We start from the raw sequence: 18,869 nt of genomic DNA on the forward strand, positions 1-18,869 counted from the left end.
GAATCTGCCCAGTATCACATCCGTAGGCCCGAAACGAGGATCAGACCCACACTTCCGATTCCCAGGCCAGAGCTCTTTCTTCTACTGACAGATTACCTCTCCCCCACCAGCAGGTTACATTCCAACATCCCAGTAGAGGATTGCAGGTGTTGGAACGAGCCAGACTGGACTATACTGGCATACTCAGGAGAAGTGTGCAGGTCTCTAGGCCTAGAGTCAGGGTCAAATGCCTTCCTGCTCTTCAGAGCCCTCAGAGCAGTTACCACAAAGATCCCTCAACATTGGGTACTAACCACCTACACCTGCAGCTGCACCTGACTGGAGACCTGAAAATGCCTTTAGCTGATCAAGTCCTAGAATGGCCGGGCTCTGGGCTTCTCTCCTCGGTTCCGGCCCAGGTTCAGATGTTCCCACCAACAAATCCCTCTACTAGGAAGTGGCGGTTACAGATCTGCTCAACATGACTTGATATTTTAAAACAAATTTAGAGAAAAAAAGTAACTCACAACTTAGTTTCGTTTGTTGTTTTTCATCTCTATAATTCTGTCTCTCTGAACTGCACAAAAAATTGTTTTTACATGAAGATATTTATGATTGAGCAGCAGGACTGGTGGCAGGGAGAAGCAGAAAGTCAGTGACCTAGGGAGGGTCAGCAATGAGGCAACTTCAAAGGTTTCAGTCTAAAAAGAGGCGTAAACCTTTGTCTATGCATGTATCATAATCCATCAGCACGGGCATCTTCTCTGGAGTCCTAGGCAGTGCCCAAAACAGACATGGAATTAAATGTCACCCTACTTGGCTACTCATATTCTTTAAAGGGTACATGGTTCAGAGTTGAATTTCTGCCTGAAACAAGGGCCTCAGAAGCCTTGTCTAGAATACAGTAGCAGAAGCCAATCATTTTGCTCCCATCTATCATTGCCTCTAAGGCATGGAGGTATCTTTTGCCCACCTTTGCCAAATACAGCCAACGCTTAAACACAAATAAGCTAACGTCAGATTTTTTGCAGGATCTTTATAGGTACATCTGAAGGCAAGTTGCCCCATCCCAGTAAAGTCCCTGAGTTCTAAATATCCCTTATTAGCTTTGTCCGGTGAGACTGTGCCAGGGAGACTGCAAAACCTAAGCTTCCCATGACTGCTGGTCCCTGTGAAGGAAGAAGACCTCCAGCTCTTTTTTTTGGGGGGGTGGGGGGGTTGTGGGGGGTGAGTATGATTTATCTGATGACAAATAGGCCTAAAGTGGGGACAAGGTACAAATTCCAGTCCCAAGGTTGGCTGTAAACGTTGTTGAGTGATAACCTGCGCTTGACTAGTCAATCTGGCCACGAGCTCCCTGGACAAGGTCCATGAGATCCTCTCTGGGTTACTCCTTAGTAGTTGAGGACTTTCTTACAGTCCTCTGAGCCTCCATGCTAAACTCTCACTGGAGATAATCAAGCATTGCTTAAAGTATACTTTGAGGAGAGATTCAAACCTGAAAAAAAAAGGAGTTGAGAAGTCAAAATTCAGGGTATTTATGGCTGAAGGCATGGAAAAAAGTGGGAAGACAGTGGGTGACTTTTTCAAAATGATGTGAATAGTCTCTATTTCAAATAGAGACTATTTCAGCAGTCTGAATTCAGGATGAGGTGAGTGGTCTCTGAAAGTTCCCATCCTTGGAAATAGGGTGCTGGCTGATGGGGCAGATTCCCTGGAGAAAAGATAACAAAACTTTTTTATAGGACAGGACTTCTAGTGCAGCCAAGGACCTGAGCAAAATAAAACGTCTCTATCTGGGAACCTGCATGGCTTATAAATAAAGAGAATTAACCTTATCAATTATCTGGATTGTCCCACGATTCTCAGAAGTACTCATAACACTTTAAAAGGCAATAAAGAAAAACAGAAATTCATTAGGGAAACAAACATGGTGATGAGAAAGAGATTCCAATAGTGCTCACCGGTGGATGAAATGAAAGAGTCTCTCAGAAATGGTGCTAAATTAGGACCTAAAAAATTTACGCTGCTCGATAATCTAAAATGCCAAGGCACTAGACAGTTTACCCAAAAGGACAGTGAAAATTCTCCTTTCAGATCCAGCGGTCCAGCGGTCCAGCTGTCAGTCTACACCTTACTCTCCCCTCCACCCACAATGCAAAAGTGGCATCCGGGGCAGCCACAGTTCAGACTGGGACTGCCCCTACTTCGTACACGCTCCTTCTGCTATGGTTACTTGTGTCGGTGTCTCATCTCTGCAGGCCCTCAGAAGCGCCCATGTCTTCTCCTCTCTGCATCCCCCATGACTCGTGGCAGCAGGCTTTGCATGTTGTGGGTGCTCAATAAACATTTGATGTGTGAAGACCAAATGCCCTGTTCTGAGAGAAGTCAACAGAGGGGAAGGGCCTGGAAGGGTCTCGCTTCCAGAATGCTAGATTACCACGAGCCTGAATCAGGCCACAGAGGCCCTGCAAGGTGGTGCAAGCTCCCCAGCTCCCCTGGGATTCCCTATGGCTCCTGGGACAATTCCACAAGGAGAATGCTATTTGTTTACTAATAACTGGTACAGAGGTGTCCATCCTCAGGAGCCAGTGTCAGGCCCCACAGCAATGTAAGAATGCAGCAACTCCCAGAACCTGGAGGGATTTATGGATTTTTGTAAATTGGCTACATGCCTGTCTCGTGCTTTTTACTCCCCTGCTACCTAGTATAAAAAGTGGTAAAAATGCTTGCTAAATAAATGGTGATGTGCAGAATTGTCAATGCTTTTAGCAGCTTACTTGGGTACCAGAGGGATGCAAGACACCTGATCAATATCCTGGAATTCTGGGGTTGCTCGGTCCAGAGGAAAGACGAAGAGCAGTGATTCAGGTTAGGGTGAGCAGTGGAGGCAGCAAAAGTCACAGTGGGGAGATTTGCTCCGAATCACAGCTTCCCTAGGGTTGCTGGGAGTGCGGTAGTGGATGTATCTGTCTCAGTTCCTGCAACGTCTGGAAGGTGTAGGGCTTTTAGGACTCCCACAGCTGTGCCACCGGACTCTCAGTGGTCCCGAGGAATCACAGTGAAGTGAAGACTCCATGGCTCTTCCTCGTGCTTTAGAAAGAGAGCTGGCCCAGAGTTACCCTAGTTCCCTTGGTCTTATCCCCAGCTCATTTCTTAATCCTTAGAGCTCAGGTTTTCATCTGTGGGAGGCGGAGCCCCTTCTATCACAGGGTGCTATCAGCAGTTGCCTAGAGAGTGCTGAAACCTCTTGCTAGGAGGGTCTCAGGCTGGCACCACCCATTTGGTTCACTTTAAGGCAAAGGGTGATCTCCTCACCTATTTAGGTATCTCCCCCAAAGCTGGCTTTCTGAAATGGGGAATGCAAATGGGAGCACCGTGACAGCCCTTGGAAGGAGTCGTTAACCACAGAGGAGGGTGCGGACACGATGTAGGGAAAGGTGTGCACTCGGAGCAGAGCTCATTGCTGCTGCAAGGGGCAGGGCTCCTCTTATCTGAGGAAGACGTTTCCATGCTGCTCTAGTCTAGACCCTGGAAGCATTCTACAGGCAGTTTACCATACGGTCAACAAAACCTAGGTTCTGAAAGTACCAACGCAGCCTCCAAATGCTCCCCTTTTCAGCACTTCTTAGCTGTCAGCAGGAACTGACTTCTCCACAGGCCCTGGTCCTGCAAGTCCCATTCACCCTTCTCCCAAATGCTAATTTGCCTGGGGAAGAAAGAGCTTTGGTTATACACAGAATAAGAGACAATCATCATGGTTATGAACGTGAACAGGGAACAAGTGCTGGTGGGGAGAGAAACAGTCACAGATGATGCAGCTGCCATCCTGAAAAATAATGTGGGGTGGCCTTGGAGATGACCCTGGAACCTGGAGGGAAAAAGAACGTTCTTAAGTTTGATTGTCACTGTGGAAATGGCCATGTGTGGGAAGAAGGAGCTTTATTTCCGTGTGAGCTCCCCCTCTCCCTGCAAGAGAGGTTCGGATTAGTCTGGTATGAAGACTCGGGTCGGATGGAAGCGTCCAGGGGACAGTGAGCAGGAGAGTCAACCGAGGTCCCCCCTCACCTGCATCCCAGCAGCACCCCTCCCATTCTCTCACCACCAGCGCCCCCCGCCCCCCTCTCCGGCAGCAGCAGGAGGACATCCTGCTGTTCAGGAAAGAGCCTTCCTGTTTCCAGCCTAAAAACAAGGGTCTTTTGACACCAGTGATTTCACTTCCCATCCTTAATCTCTGAAACCTCTAACCCAATACACCAGAGCAAAGAGCTGGTTGGTGAGTCCCCGGAGCAAAAGCAGGGACTTCATTGTCCCCTTCCCAAAGATCTGTCTGCCCTGAGGACAACTTTATGCAGACCTGCGTCTATCTACAGCTCGCCTTCCACCCCGGGCCCCAGGCAACTCGGCCATTGGAAGAAGAACAATCCCTGTTTCTGTTTTCCTGCTGGGAAGGGTGGGAAGTAGAAAGCAGGACACGTACAGCCACAATGAGGAAGTCCAGCCAGCACCAGGCATTGGTGAAGAACTTGACGAAGCCATAGGCTGTCCACTTGAGCAACATCTCCAGGATGAAGATGTAGGTGAAGACTTTGTCAGCGTACTCCAGGATGGTACGGATGGTCTTCCTCTGCTCAATGTAGATGTCCTCGAAGGCCTGAAAGAGAGGCAGCAGCTGCCTACAGTGCCGAAAGGTCACCAGCCACACTGGAAGCGCAGCCCTCCCAGCAGCTCCGCCCACCTGGGGCTGGCCTATCATCGGCCTCCTGTCTCTCTCACTTCGCTCCCCAGGCGTACGGGGCTTAAAAAAAAACCCTCACAGTTTTATTGAGATCTACCATACAATTCAGCTATTTAAAGTGTATAATTCAGTAGCCTTTAGCATATTCATAATTGTGCATTCATCACCACAATCAATTTTAGAATATTTTCCTAACACCCCCAAAAAAGCCCATACCTGCTAGCTGTCACCCTTGTCTATCTCCCCCTGGTCCTAGGCAACCACTACTTTCTACTCTACAGATTTGCCTATTGATTTCTGCATTTGATAGAAATGAAATCATATAATTTGTGGTACTTTGTGACTGGCTTCTTTAACTTAGTGTAACGTTTGCAAAGACCCATACTGCAGCATGCATCAGTATTTCATTTCCTTTTATGGATGAACAGCACTCCACTGTACGGCTATGCACATTCTGTTTATCTTTCATCAGCTGATGGACGTCTGTGCTGTTTCCACTTTTTGGCTATTGTGAAAAATGCTGCTCTGAACATCTGTGTACAAGTTTTTATGTGGACATGTTTCATTTTTCCAGGATATAAACCTACAAGTGGAATCGCTAGATGATATGGTAACTCTCTGTTTAATATTTTGAGGAACTGCCAAACGGTATTCCAAAGTGGTTGTGCCATTTTTTAACAGCCCCATCAGCGCTGTGTGAGGGTTCCAGTTTCTTCACTTCCCTGTCACAATCTCTTCTCTTCTCAGCCCCTGACATCACAGGCACAGGTGGAGGGTCACAGGGCAGGGAGACACTCAGGTGAAAAAATCTTAGTACTACTTTTGTTCTCTGGAGTTCCTGAATGCGGTAATTCCCTGACACGAAGGCGTGAGCATTTCCATGTGTGGACTGGTGGACTGCCTGAGTGCGGTGCTAAGAGGAGAGAATGCCTACAGTGGAGGGCGGGGGGATGGAGGTGGGAAAAAAGTCCCTTGTCACACACCGGGAGGTGCTGGCTCTGAATAGCTCCTGAAGGACAGACCTGGGCTGCCTGCGGACTCATCTTCCGGAGCGGAGGCACATGAACACCAGCTGCTCCAGTTCCGTCACTGGGCAGTGGTCACAGAGGACACGGTTCACAGGCCTCAGGGTCTTGGTGCAAATAAATCCCCAGTGAAAACAGCAACAGCTTCCATGTCGTTTCCCCTTGGCTCCATTTGTAGAAATCCATTGTATAACCCAGCATGTGTAAGATACCTAAGACCAATCTTCATGTTGCTGGAGGCTCAAATGCCCTCCCTCTGAGGCCTCATCACAACCACGTTCTAGACTTTTCCTGGACACTTTAGCTGTGGCTTCATTTTGCCATTCTTAAGTCCCATGCCTACTATTTCACAGGGTCTCATGTACTGAGCCAAGTATCCCACTGTATGCAATTAAGATAAATAAAAAATATTAAAGGTGAGTAGTAAACAAATTTAAAACATTTATTTCTGGTTTTTCTATGGAGATGGAAAAGAGAAGACTCAAAGGATGAGGCATGTTCCCTGTTATTTTTGGTTTCTGTTTACTAGATTTGAAGGAGGATGACAGTAATAACACAACCCCTTTCTCCAACCACGGGCCCTAGTGTGATCCTGCCTTTGCCCGGGCAGAGCCCAGGCCGCCTGCTGTCCTGTGCCCCGCAGAGCCCCGCAGAGCCCCGCAGCACCCCAGGACGCACTGACTGAGTGCCTGCTGATGCAGGCAAAGACTCAGGGGCAGGCAGGACAGTGGTGCTCCTTTACTCAGACCAAGCCATCTTTTCTGGCCTCCTGCTTTTGTGCTGGCACTTTCTGACATAGACCTGGTCCTCGGCATCCGTGAGCTCTCCTTTACCACATATTACTGCCTGTTTCACCCTCTCTTAGTCTCCCACCTCACACGCCAGCAAACTTCTCAAGTCAGTGGCAGGATCTTTAACACTGAATTTGGGGTTTCTCTCTTGCTATCTTTTTTGCTTCCAGATTAAGCTCTGATTCCTACACCTACATGAATGTGCCCACATTCTTTAAAAACATTTTAAAATTCTACATTCACCTTTCCCTTAATTAAAAGAAGAAAACCATGTGGCGCCTCTAGACCCTGCTGCCCTCAAATCTACTCAGCTAGGAAAGGAGCTCCCTCATCCCAGACCCTGTCCGGGTCTCCTCAGTGCAATCCAGCTGGAAGTGAAAGCAAGTGCCAAGGTAATGAGTCTCAGCAAGGGAGGAACCTGTGTGTTCAGTGCCCTGTAAGCCACACTGATTAATGAGCACTTACAGCCACAAGAATGTAAGTGACCCATGTGCCAGGGATCTAACTCTCTAACTATGTGCTAATGCCACAGGTTCTCCAAACCCAGTAGGGTGTGAGGAGAGAGGAGGGGGAGTAACACAACCCCCCCATACCTTGGGCAACTGAAAAGTATTGGTCCAAACCAAGCAGTGAAGACACTTGGTAACTTGTATTCTCATCCTGATGAAAAGGGGGTCTTAGGGTTGAGAGTAACGTGCTGAGTCTAAAGATCAGCATGCAGGTAAGTGTGGATTCTAATCTCAAAGGCTCAAAACACCAGCCCAAAGCACGTCAGTAGACCATTATCTTTGGGTCCACAGCCAGTCTATGTTCTTAGAGAAATTGGTCTTAGGCCCCATGCAGTCTTTCCCACTAGTTCCTATAAACCCTTCCCCAGCCAATCCCTCGTCATATTCTCCCCTGGACCTCACCAGGGCGCCACTGCTGAGCAGAATCATGAAGATGATGAAGGTCTCAAACCAATTGTGCTCCACAATGAGGAAGCAGGTTTTCCGCAGGATCCACCAAGACTTGCCTAGCCCTTCTTCAATGTTGACCTGGCAGCACTTGAATCGCTGGACACAACCTGGCACCAGCGGGAGAGGCAGGTCAGACACTGGGTGCATGCCCCACCCAGCCCTGCCCTCTCCTCCATCTCCCAGGCCCCACCAGGTGCTGCCCCAGCACACAGCCCGGAGCACAGTGGATGAACCAGAATGTCTGACTCAGACATCGAGAGGGTTGCAGAGCCAAGGCTATGCTGCAAGGCTACCAGGGCCGTCTGGAGTTGGGAAGATGTGCTATGAAGCAGTGAGGGAGGAGAAAAGGGTAGTCAGAAGCCAGAGAGAGCCATGGCAGAAAAGGCCTTCCTAGTGGAAGTTTCTGGACTGATGCCAAGAGAAAGTGGACAAAGAGAAGTTAGAGAACAGTCTGAACAGGGAAAACAGAATCAACTGCCCTCAAAATGATGAGGTGGGGAGCAAAGTTCTTGAAGACAGCCACTGAGCCCCATCCTCGTCCAACCACTGTCCCTAGCTGACACAGTCTGTAAGCAGTATAAGCAGCCTGCACCCTCCCCTCACCTTCTGTGAAGCAAGCGTCTGGATCCAAGTATTCCTCAGGCTGTTCCACAGGGACTTCTTCTACTTCTGGTTTGATGTCAATGGTGCTTCCTTCAGAGGAGCTAGTATCATCCAGTTTCTAGATATGCAAGGAAAAAGGAGGTCAAGAGACTGCACAGTGGGTCCATCCTACACTGACTGCTCAACCTCTGGAATGGATGATGTACTAGCTGGGATTCTCTATAATTCCTACTAGAAACATATATAGGCAAACAATTACCACAGGGCTTCAGCAGGATGTAACACTGAGGCCCACTCACAGATGGCAGTGACCCTAGACGAATGTGCTTATTGGCTGGTCTCAGGAATACAGCTCAGATAGATTAATGACAGGAAGTACCTGAGGGTTTACTCTGGTCTAGATGATCTAGACGCCATGGAGATAGATCCAGGAGCATCTAGGTCGTCTAGGAAAGGCCTAGAATGACTACAGGGGATGAGTTGGCTATTCCAGAATCTCTCTGCTAAGCCCATAGCTGAACCAGTCTCTGGAGCCGACAGAGCCCTTTTTGTTCTCACACAGGATCAAGGTTGGTTTCTAGGCTGGGACCTTACATCTTTGCTGCCTTCAGGATCTGATTCGCTGCTAACGTCCTCTGTGTTGACATTCTCAAAATCGGACTCGCCTACAGCAATGGGCACCCGCACGGTTAAGTTGGGGTTGTTGATAAAGGACATGTGGTCCTCATCAATGATGTACTTCTCCACGCTGCTGCCAATGCCACTGGTGGTGCCATTGCCATTCTTCTGGAAGTCACCATTCCGGTGGATGTCTGCACCAGTGTGGTTGGCAATGCAGTTGGCCTTCTTTTCGTATAGCTCATCCAGTGGTTTCACCTCATCAGCCTCACGCTGCTTGAAGTGGGCCTGCATGAAGGCACGCACTTTCACTTTGGTCCAAGCCACGCCCTTCTTGATTCGGATCACTGAGATCTGCAGGTTGTTCATTTCCCCATCGTCATCCGTGGCTGCCAGATTGTCTGCACTGAAGGAGCTCAGGAGCAAGGCCAGAAACAGGTTCAGCACCTTAACAGTAGCATTGGAAAGGAGGAGAGTGAACATAGAATGGTATTAGGTAAGTTACCCACTAAACTAGGAAACTGGAAGCCCACAGACTTAAATGACAAACTCAAGCATTTCTATTGTGTTTTATTTGGCCCACATACTGTTTTAAATGCTCATGTTACTAGGTGAGCATTTTGTTTGATTTTTGGTTGTAATATAAGGCATTTAGCGCCTTTTTCCTTGGTTCTTTTATAGCTTTACATGTACATATATTCCAAAATATGCTACCATATTTGTAGTTAGAAAAGGCAAAGGCTGTATCCATTTTGGAAGAAAATCCCCACAAATAAAATCCAAAAGTTGTATATAGATTATTGGGGAACATTAAGGAATGCATAGATGCCATGAGCTCATAAGCAGTAGATGACTTAGAATGCCCATGTTAGAAAAAAACTAGGCTTGGAGAGCTATACTTTCATACAACAAATCAAGAAGATGGAACTGAAATATACAAGGTCTGTCCCGAAAAACTCCAGCTATCATTAATATAATGAGGCCAGATTCCGCGACATCAATGTAACTTGACAGCCAAGGAGAGTGGACTGGATGGATGCGCATGTGTGAACAATGACGATTTCACTGTATTAGTCAGTGGAGGCGGTAGACGCCATTGAATGAACGTGTGCACTGCATGGCTGTCGCATTCAAAATGACTGAGCGAGTAGAGCAACAAATCTGCATCACATTCAGTGTTCAGCTTGAACATTCCTTTGCAGAAACTATTGGGATGACTCAGAAGGCTTTTGGGGATGATGCAATGAGTGCAGTGCAAATAAGTGTGGCACAAATGCTTCAAAGATGGTCGAGAATCTGTTGAAAGTGATCCACATTCTGGAAGGTTTGCAACAAGCAGAACACCTGAGAATGTTGAACATGTAGAGCTTACAATCAACAAGGATCAGTGACTGACAGTGTGAGAAATAGCAGCTGATCTGGATTCCAAAAACTGCTGTGTCTGAGATATTGATGTAGGATCCTGGCATGAAATATGTCATGGCAAAATTCATTCCACAGCTTCTGCTACTAGAGCAGAAGGAACATCTTGCTGCAGTTGCTAATGACTTCAAATTGCTACCAATGAACCAGATTTCCTCAAGAAGGTCATAACCGAAGATAAATCATAGGTCTACAGCTATGATCCGGAAACAAAGGCCCAGTCATCCCAGTGGAAGCCGCCTGGTTCTCCATGCCCAAAGAAGGCATGGCCAAATTGCAGCAAGATCAAGACCATGGTAATTAACTGTGTTTTTTGATTGGGAAGGTGTTGTCCATCATGAGTATGTCCCTCCAGGCCAATTAATAAGGAGCACTACCTCAATGTTCTTCATCAGTTGAGAGATGCAATATGATAAAAGCAGCCGCAGCTATGAGCAACTGGTGAATGGCAGCTTCATCGTGACAAGTGCCACTCATGTATATCTTGTGCAGAGATTTTTGGTGAAACATCAAATCACCCAGGTGACTCAGGCCCCCTACAACCCAGATTTGGTTCCCTACGACTTCTGGCTTTTCCCAAAACTAAAATCACCTTTGAAAGGGAAGAGATTTCAGACTGTCGATAAGATTCAGGAAAATATGATGGGGCAGCTGATGGTGGTCCCAACAAAGGATTTTGCAGAGTGTTTTGAACAGTGGAAGAGAATGCTGGGAGAACTGTGTGAGGTCCCAAGTTGCCTACTTTGAGGGTGACTGACTTGTCATTGTCCTAGGTATGATGTTTCTTGTATCTTCAATTAACAGCTCTTTTTCATAGTATATGGATGGATACTTTCTGGACAGACCTCGTATTTTATGCCATCTTATTTTAAAATTTAATTTTGTCTTCCGAACATTTATCAAAATAAAACAGAATCTAGTTACTTTCATTTAGTTTTGTTGTACATCTAAGTGTTAAGCCATCAGATAAAAGCTTTCTTTCTTATTTTCTGTTTCTTATTTTATTACATTGGGCATTAAGATTAATTTACTTTTATTAAGACTTTTTGAAGAGTGGGAGAGGTGTTCAGTTTTTGATTTATACTTGGCCCTTACTATGCTAAACTTCTGAAAAAGAGCAAGGCGTTTATATTAAATGGAGGTAACAGTATGCAGAGAGTGGGAGATAGAAACAATAAACTGTTTTTCAGATTACCTGGGCCATTTGTAGAATTAAAAAAAGAGTGTGTTGGTAAAATGGGGTGAACTGTAGAGAGTTCTGAAGACCAGCCTGAGGGATTTGAATTTGAACAGGATCTGCTATTGGTTCCTGAGTAAAGGAGTCACAGATGACTACAGAGATTTGAGAAAGCCATTCCTGAGGAACTAGGAGTTTGGAGACTGTTATTTGTATGAATTGATAAGGGTCTGGATTAGGCTACAGTAATCTCAAACCTTAGAATGTACAAGAACCTCCTGGGGTGGGATGCTTGTTAAAAATACATAGTTCCTTGGCCTCACCTGAGAGACTCTGAAACAGCAGATCTGGTGTAGGACCTGGGACTTGGCCTTTTTAAATGAGTGAAACTTGGGTGATTGTGATGCCGGTGGTCTTCTAGAAATACTGGATGGGTTATAGAAATGGAAAGGAAGGGGCAGACCTTAGAAATACTATGAAGATATATACACAGAAAAACTATGAAGAGAGATGTATGAAAGACATCAAACATTTACCGGGAGTGGAGAGAGTCAGAAGCAATTTATAGTTACAGATTCCTAGAGACTAGATGAGCAGAAGTGCTAAGCAAAGGGGGACCTGAAAAGGCGTCATCAGAAGCAGAATAACAGGTGACTTTGTCATGCGCTCGGGGATCCGTAGACAGTTATGGCAAGCTGCCTCTGAGACCATTGAGAATGGGAGACTAGAAAGAGGGCGGTGAGTCAGGGCTGGTAAATGTTGATCCTACTACCCAGTGTGGTAGGCAATGCTGTGCTCATGGAAGAAGCAGAAACACTAGAGGGCTTAGGACTGAGGGAAAGGTGGCTGAGACTAGGGAAAGGAAGAGATTAAAACAAAAAAGATCACAGAGTCTATTTTTATAGGTCAAATGAAAGAAGATGGTGGCCATAGCTGGTTCCGAAGCTGGTGAGTAGGAATCTCCTACTGTATGCTTCTCTATGGCAAATCAGGGAAGGGAACTAGTGTGAATGAGTTTACAAGGGATCACTGAGTGTGCCTTTCCCCAGTCCCCTTGCTACACTTGCAAGTGGGAGCTGGCCTGATCGGAAAGATGGGAACCTCCCATGCACTTAGTGTGCATGTTAGTCATCGGGGACCTTGTTAAAAACGCAGATCCTGACTCAGTAGTTCTGGGCGGGGGAGCCTGAGTGACCTCATTGTTGCTGGTCCTCAGGTCACACTCTGAGAAACAAGGTGTTAAAATGTTGGTGGGTGTCCTATATACAGAGGCAGAAAACAGTAGACAGACAGATTGAAGTAAAGCAAGAAAGAGATTTGTCATTTATACAAATTAAATAAAACCCTAAGATAGTTTAGGTCAGTGGTTCTCAATGAAGGGCGATTTCCGCCCCCTAGGGGACAACTGGCAATGTTGGGAAACATTTTTGGCTGTCATAAGCTGGGGTGGTGGGGGTCACTACTGGAAATGAAGGATAGAGGCCAGGGATGCTGCTAAATATCCTACAATACACAGGGAAGTCCCACAACAAAAAAATTGCCTAGCCCAAAATGTCAATGGTGTCAAGGTTGAGAGATTCTGGTTTAGCAGAAGGAAACTTTTGTTGTAGAAAAAGCATTGGGTTTGACGTCTAGAATCTAATAAAAACCCTGACATTTATCAGTGGTGTGGCTTTAAGAAAAGTCACTTTGCTGAGTTTGTTTCCATAACTATGAAAAACTGTTGGCAGGCTGTGGGGCGTATGACTCAGTAGGCCTCTGTGAACAGCAGGCTCCTCTCTTTCATCTGTACCTTAAGGTTCTTGGGCCAAGAAAGAATAAAAACCAACACAGACATGGAAGATAATAGAAGGACTCAGTGAACTGGGCTTCTAGGCCAAGGATAAAACATTCAGGTCAAAGAACAAAAAGATCTCCAAGTTAGTACTAACCACCAAGTTGCCAATGACCATGACCATCATGAAGACAATGAGGCACATGGCTTGGCCTGCCACCTCCATGCAGTCCCACATGGTCTCGATCCACTCCCCGCACAACACTCGAAAGACAATGAGGAAGGAATGAAAAAAGTCATTCATGTGCCAGCGAGGGAGGTCACAGTCCTGGTTGATCTTGCAGACACACTCTTTGTAGCTCTTCCCAAAGAGCTGCATCCCCACCACAGCAAAGATGAAGACAATAATGGCCAGCACCAGGGTCAGGTTGCCCAGGGCACCCACTGAATTTCCAATAATCTTAATCAGCATGTTCAGGGTGGGCCAAGATTTGGCCAATTTGAAGACTCGGAGCTAAGAGAAAACAAACAAACAAACAAACACCAAATGACACTCCATTTATTTTCTTACCACATGGCTAAAATAAAAACATATAAAATTAATAAGATCAGGTTAAATACATTGAGCATGCTTGGGAAATCCTCAGGACTTTCTAAACAGTCTTAGACTAAAATGGGAGAAACTGAGGCACAAATAAGGGAAACATTAATTTCACAGTAAATGACAGGTTTAGAACTAGGAGCCAAATACTGCCTCTAGTGCCCCCCTCCCCCCATATTAGTTCCTGGGTCAATCAACCTTTTTAAAGAGCCATATAAGAACATATCCTTTTCCTATTGATTTTTCCTCAACTTCTCAAGAGACATATCAAGGAAAATGTGATTTGTAGTGAACCAAAAGATCAGTGTGGTAAGGACAGTGACAATAAATCATCTGTCTCCTTCAAAAAGCATCTGAAAATTCTAAATCAATGGGCAATGTGAAACTTTGTGATATGCTTGGAATAACTTGGAAGGAAAACACAATTCCTAAGACAGAGCAGTTCTACATATGTCCATAAGTCAAACATCTTCTTGAAAGGGGACTATACAGAGTGGGGGGAAATTAGGTTCATATTGGTTCATACAGCAAATAATACAATAATTACTAAATAATAATACAAGAATAAACTGTTTTGTGTACTCCAACTGTAAACCCATTTTTGCTCCACCCTGCACTGATATTAATTCAGAGGACAGAATTTATAGTATCTGTCAATCATGAAACTTCTATATTCTATAATCATTCATATGAATAGATCACAAGGTCTTGGCTAAGGCCCAAGAATGCAGAAACCCTGTGAATGGAATGATGATGATGAGATTATCGTTGGATGTCATAAGTTAACAACTAATGGATAATAGGTAACAGAAATTCTGGTAGAAGCAACAGCATTGATTTGAACATTTGTTTTCTTGCTGAAAACTTTAGTCTCATCTAAGAGTTCAAGATTTTCCAGCTATTACTCTGCATGTATATCTCGGTCACTCATATTTTTCCCCTTTTGACTGGCTTTTACTTTATTTATTTTTAAGATTTTTATTTATTTATTTTTAGAGAGGGAAGGGAGGGAGAAAGAGAGAGAGGGAGTAACATCACTGTGCGGTTGCTGGGGGCCGTGGCCTGCAACCCAGGCATGTGCCCTGGCTGGGAATCAAATCTGTGATTCTTTGGTTCGCAGCCCGCGCTCAATCCACTGAGCTACGCCAGCCAGGGCTGGCTTTTACTTTATTAAGAAAATTAGTGCTAAGGTTTCTATCTCTTAATCTTTCCTCCTACTTTCTAGATAATAAGAACTGTTCCCAAAAAGTCTACTATGAAAAAAAGTCTACTGTGGGCTGGGTCCTAACTAAAAATTAGTAAGCAGAGCTTCCAAGAACCTGGTAGATGTTAAATTTGTGACTTGGACTCAATGAGATCTCTGTTTTACAAGTATTTTCACTCTGTTCCAATTCTCTTACTTAGATATGCTGAATATCCTGATGAAAAAGCCTTAAATTCTTGCAGTTGGAAGTGCTTAGGTATTCTCCTAACAGGAAGAGAAAAACCTAAGCCAGTTCTGATGCTCTGTCTGAGTGGGGCGTCCACTCAGCTTCTCAAGGGGCGTAAGTAGTGCATCACTTGCGCTCATGCCCCTGGGAAGCTATTTGAAAGATACTGTTAACCATTCTTTCAGAGTCATTTTAGTCATTTACACATCAACTTCTCCAAATACATTAATTTTAAAAATCCTTAGCTGATGATATGGAAAACAAGGCCAATGTTCAACAATGGATTTCAATATAATATTTTAAAAGATTATTTTATTTTCATTTTCTGCAAGGATTCACCAAAAGAGAAGAAATGAGGACAGCCATTTTTGAACAAGGAGGAATTTCTGCCATTTCAGGGAGATGTTTGAATAAAGAAATAGGTTCACTAGCAAATTCAAATCAGACCTCAGAACAGTCCCTTCAATTTTTATATTAACCATTATTTTAGGAGAAACTTCCTAAAATTGATGTCTGTGATTGGCATTAAAAACTAACTTATACATGAGGTGTGTAGCAGGGAAGTTTTTAAGATCTTAGTAGCTAAGTCACTGAACAGCTACCTGGCATTGAATAGAATATAGTTAAGGACTTTTACAAATATAATTTGCATAATTAACTTATGCAAAACTCTTTCTAGTAGTTGCAAGACAGGAAATATGAGAAGAAATTGGAGAAATATGGAATACCAATCGGAAAGATCGCAGCACCGAAAGCCCCTCCACATCTGCTAGACTCAGTTCCATTAAACTGAGGGAGACAATAAATCCGTCAAAAATGTTCCAACCTTCTTGGAAATAATAGTAGGGGTCCATGGCTATGAGCTTCAGGAACATTTCTGCTGTGAAAATTCCAGTGAAAACCTGAAGAGGGGAACGCAGGGGTTAAGAAAAAGAAATAATAGAAGGAGAATGTCTTTATCATTATCTCTGAATACAACACGTCCAAGAAGCCACAAGGGCGAGCAGCCCTGGTTAAATCCTGCATCCGAGGACACCAATCCCCGGATGTCCCATGACCACTCCACATGACACAGGAGAGTCTTATTCTCCTCTTGGATGAAGTACTCAGCACCAGTGTTCCCATCTTTGTTGCCACAACCACCCAAATCACACTGTTAAGGGTGTAGTTGAAAAGTCATTCTAAGCAGTGGGAATTCTCAAGGGTCAACAGTCATTTGAGTATGTATGCTTGGGATGTTTGCCTGAAAAAGAAATCTCTTGTTGTGCTATAGTTTTATTAGAAAGATACAGCATTATTTTCTGATTTGATATTGTGTGTCTTATCAAACTTAAAGCATATGCTACAGGGTTTCTTATTTTAAATCGTAAGGCAATAGAACATTGCTAAGTGTGCAAAACACAGAAAAAAACATCTGTAGTCTTATCACCTTGCATATGACTATCATTTATATATATTTCCCTTCTGCTTTTTTTCAAATGCATAGATATTTTGACACAGTTATAAAGTCAGAATACCCAGTATGCATCGTGACTTTATTCACATTGCTCCATGGTCTTCCTGTCTCACTTTTACTGCCTGTATAAAAATGGTGAAAAGTACTTAGATTACAGATGCTGTTTGGAAATATACTGAATTGCTGTATAAAAATAACAAAACAGAAAGATTCAAAAGGATAAAGATCCAAATGGATGAGCAGGCTACCACTTTTTGGTGCCCATATACTATTATGTGGTTCCCTATTTTTCTAAATTGAAGATGCAATATTCTAAAATGGAAAGAATATTCCCTGAAGAGATCCTATTAAGCAAAATCAAAGTTCACAGGGCAAGGTAAGTATCTACAGATAAAACATCCCACTAAGTGAGGTCAGGGAAAGTAGGGGCAGCTAATCAATTCATGACATACATGTTACCCTTTGTGTAAACCACCCATCAAAGGCTCATCTACACAGAAATGTTACCCTGCTCAGTGCACACTAAGTAGAGGCTGAATCTGTGGTCCCATTGGTTCCTGGCGAGCACACGAGAAGTGCTCAGTAACAAGCACTGGCTGATTGACTACGGAATGGCCATACTGTGGGAGCCCAGGTTCCTAAGTGAAAACCAACAACGGCACCATTATGTGGTGCTGACTTCCAACGGGATGAAAGTCCCGCAGACACCTGGTAGGACTGCCTTTGACAGAGGTCAGCAACCATGTTGTTTCAGTGCATAGTGTGCTCCCATCATTTGGGGTTTGGGTGAAAGTAAATCTGTAACTATTGGTTATATGATGAAATGACTTTAAAAAACAAAAAAGAGTAGATTCATGGTTATCTCTATGATGCTCTCTTATTTGCACTGAGACATGCTTCCTGAAGAGGGGGAAAAAGTTTTAACCAGTGTATCAACAACTGCACATAAATGTCACTCTTGTGAATGTCAGCAGATACTCATCTAGGAATTTATGTTCTAATGCAGCAGAATTTATGTTCTCAAAGCGAGTTGAGGATCCCCGGGGTCCCTAAGATCCTGTCAGAGGGCGCAGGGTTCTCCTTTGCCCAAGTATGTATCTGTATGAGGCCAGGTTTTCTCCCTGCGCTTCAGCCCAAACAATATAGCACATGGGTTGGACACAGAAGCAGATAAGAGAACTGAACTCTCTTCAATTAAACCAGATATGACAGAGATTTGCAAAGATGTCAAACATCTGTTTGACTGTTTTTTACTGTTTTTCTTTGTAGGAAATACAGTTTTGCCCCATGTTATTTATGTAATTATGTAATGGGTACATTATTATGATTTTTAAATACATACTTAAGACTTTTTATGGTTTTAATTTCAAATATGGTACATATCAATAGATACAACTCTCATAAACAAAAGTTTTTTAGCTCTTTTTAGGAGTGTAAAGGGGTCCTAACACCAAAGAAAGATTGAGAACTGCTGTTCTAATAGAATGTTCTGAATTCAGAGTTGGCATATTTTTGTAGTTTGGACAAGCCCTTGGGCACAGGTCTGAGAACCTGTAACACCAGGTCACCCAGTAGGGCCTACAATGCCCTCAGATTGGGGCATTGCATTTGAGGGTCGCTCTGGGGTTGGGGGAGGGTCGGAAGAAGTGGCACGCTCCTTCTGCCAAAACCGCAACTGTGAACAAACTTCAGGCTCACCTGGGAGCGACTAGGGTTTGCACGCTCTTGTCTATTCTCAGAAGGGGGCTAATTAGCTCCTGTTCTGTAGTGGACTTCCCTCAGAGTTAATGACATTTGATTTGATGAAAGCCTCAAAAGTACCACAATGGAGATATGAAAAAAAAACAACACATGAACATGCAAAATAATAGCTTCTTAGGAACTCAAGTCACCAGGAGGCAGGGTGACCAATCCATCTCGGTTTGCCCGAGACTTTTCTAATACTGTAAGTCCTGCATCCTGGGTGTCCAGTCAGGAAGACCAACTTGTCCCGGTTTGCCTAAGACGTCCCACTCTTGAAACATAAGTTCCACATCCCAGGAGCCCCCTCAGAGCCATGCAAACTGGAATGGTTGGTTACCCAACACGGAGGAGACACAACACCTGAAACATGATGTGATGAGGGCTTAAAAAGAGGTATGCACAAGGGGCTATGAGGACACGGATGAGAGAAAAATTAGAATAAAAGGAATCCTTTTTGGTTGAAAATCTGGTTAGGCTATGGTTAAGCTGTAGTTAAGAAATGATAACATTTATATGTATTTGGTAAAGAAGGAAAACAGCTTTCTGTTTTCCC

General features: G+C 44.4%; 1 protein-coding gene across 7 annotated transcripts in view; it reads right to left on the reverse strand.

Annotated features, from left to right (window-relative positions):
* Positions 1-18,869, reverse strand: part of SCN8A (sodium voltage-gated channel alpha subunit 8) — a 217,663-nt gene that overhangs the window by 24,521 nt on the left and 174,273 nt on the right. For all 7 annotated transcript variants that reach the window (XM_036019004.1, XM_036019007.1, XM_036019006.1 and 4 more), the window contains 6 exons: positions 15,846-16,019; positions 13,244-13,600; positions 8,690-9,160; positions 8,096-8,213; positions 7,445-7,599; positions 4,460-4,633 (listed from right to left, as the gene is read on the reverse strand). In XM_036019004.1, coding sequence (XP_035874897.1) covers positions 4,460-4,633; positions 7,445-7,599; positions 8,096-8,213; positions 8,690-9,160; positions 13,244-13,600; positions 15,846-16,019 — 1,449 coding nt within the window. The remainder of the gene's footprint in view (positions 1-4,459; positions 4,634-7,444; positions 7,600-8,095; positions 8,214-8,689; positions 9,161-13,243; positions 13,601-15,845; positions 16,020-18,869) is intronic.

Source organism: Phyllostomus discolor, chromosome 2, assembly GCF_004126475.2.
Source record: "Phyllostomus discolor isolate MPI-MPIP mPhyDis1 chromosome 2, mPhyDis1.pri.v3, whole genome shotgun sequence".
Classification (NCBI taxonomy): Eukaryota; Metazoa; Chordata; class Mammalia; order Chiroptera; family Phyllostomidae; genus Phyllostomus; species Phyllostomus discolor.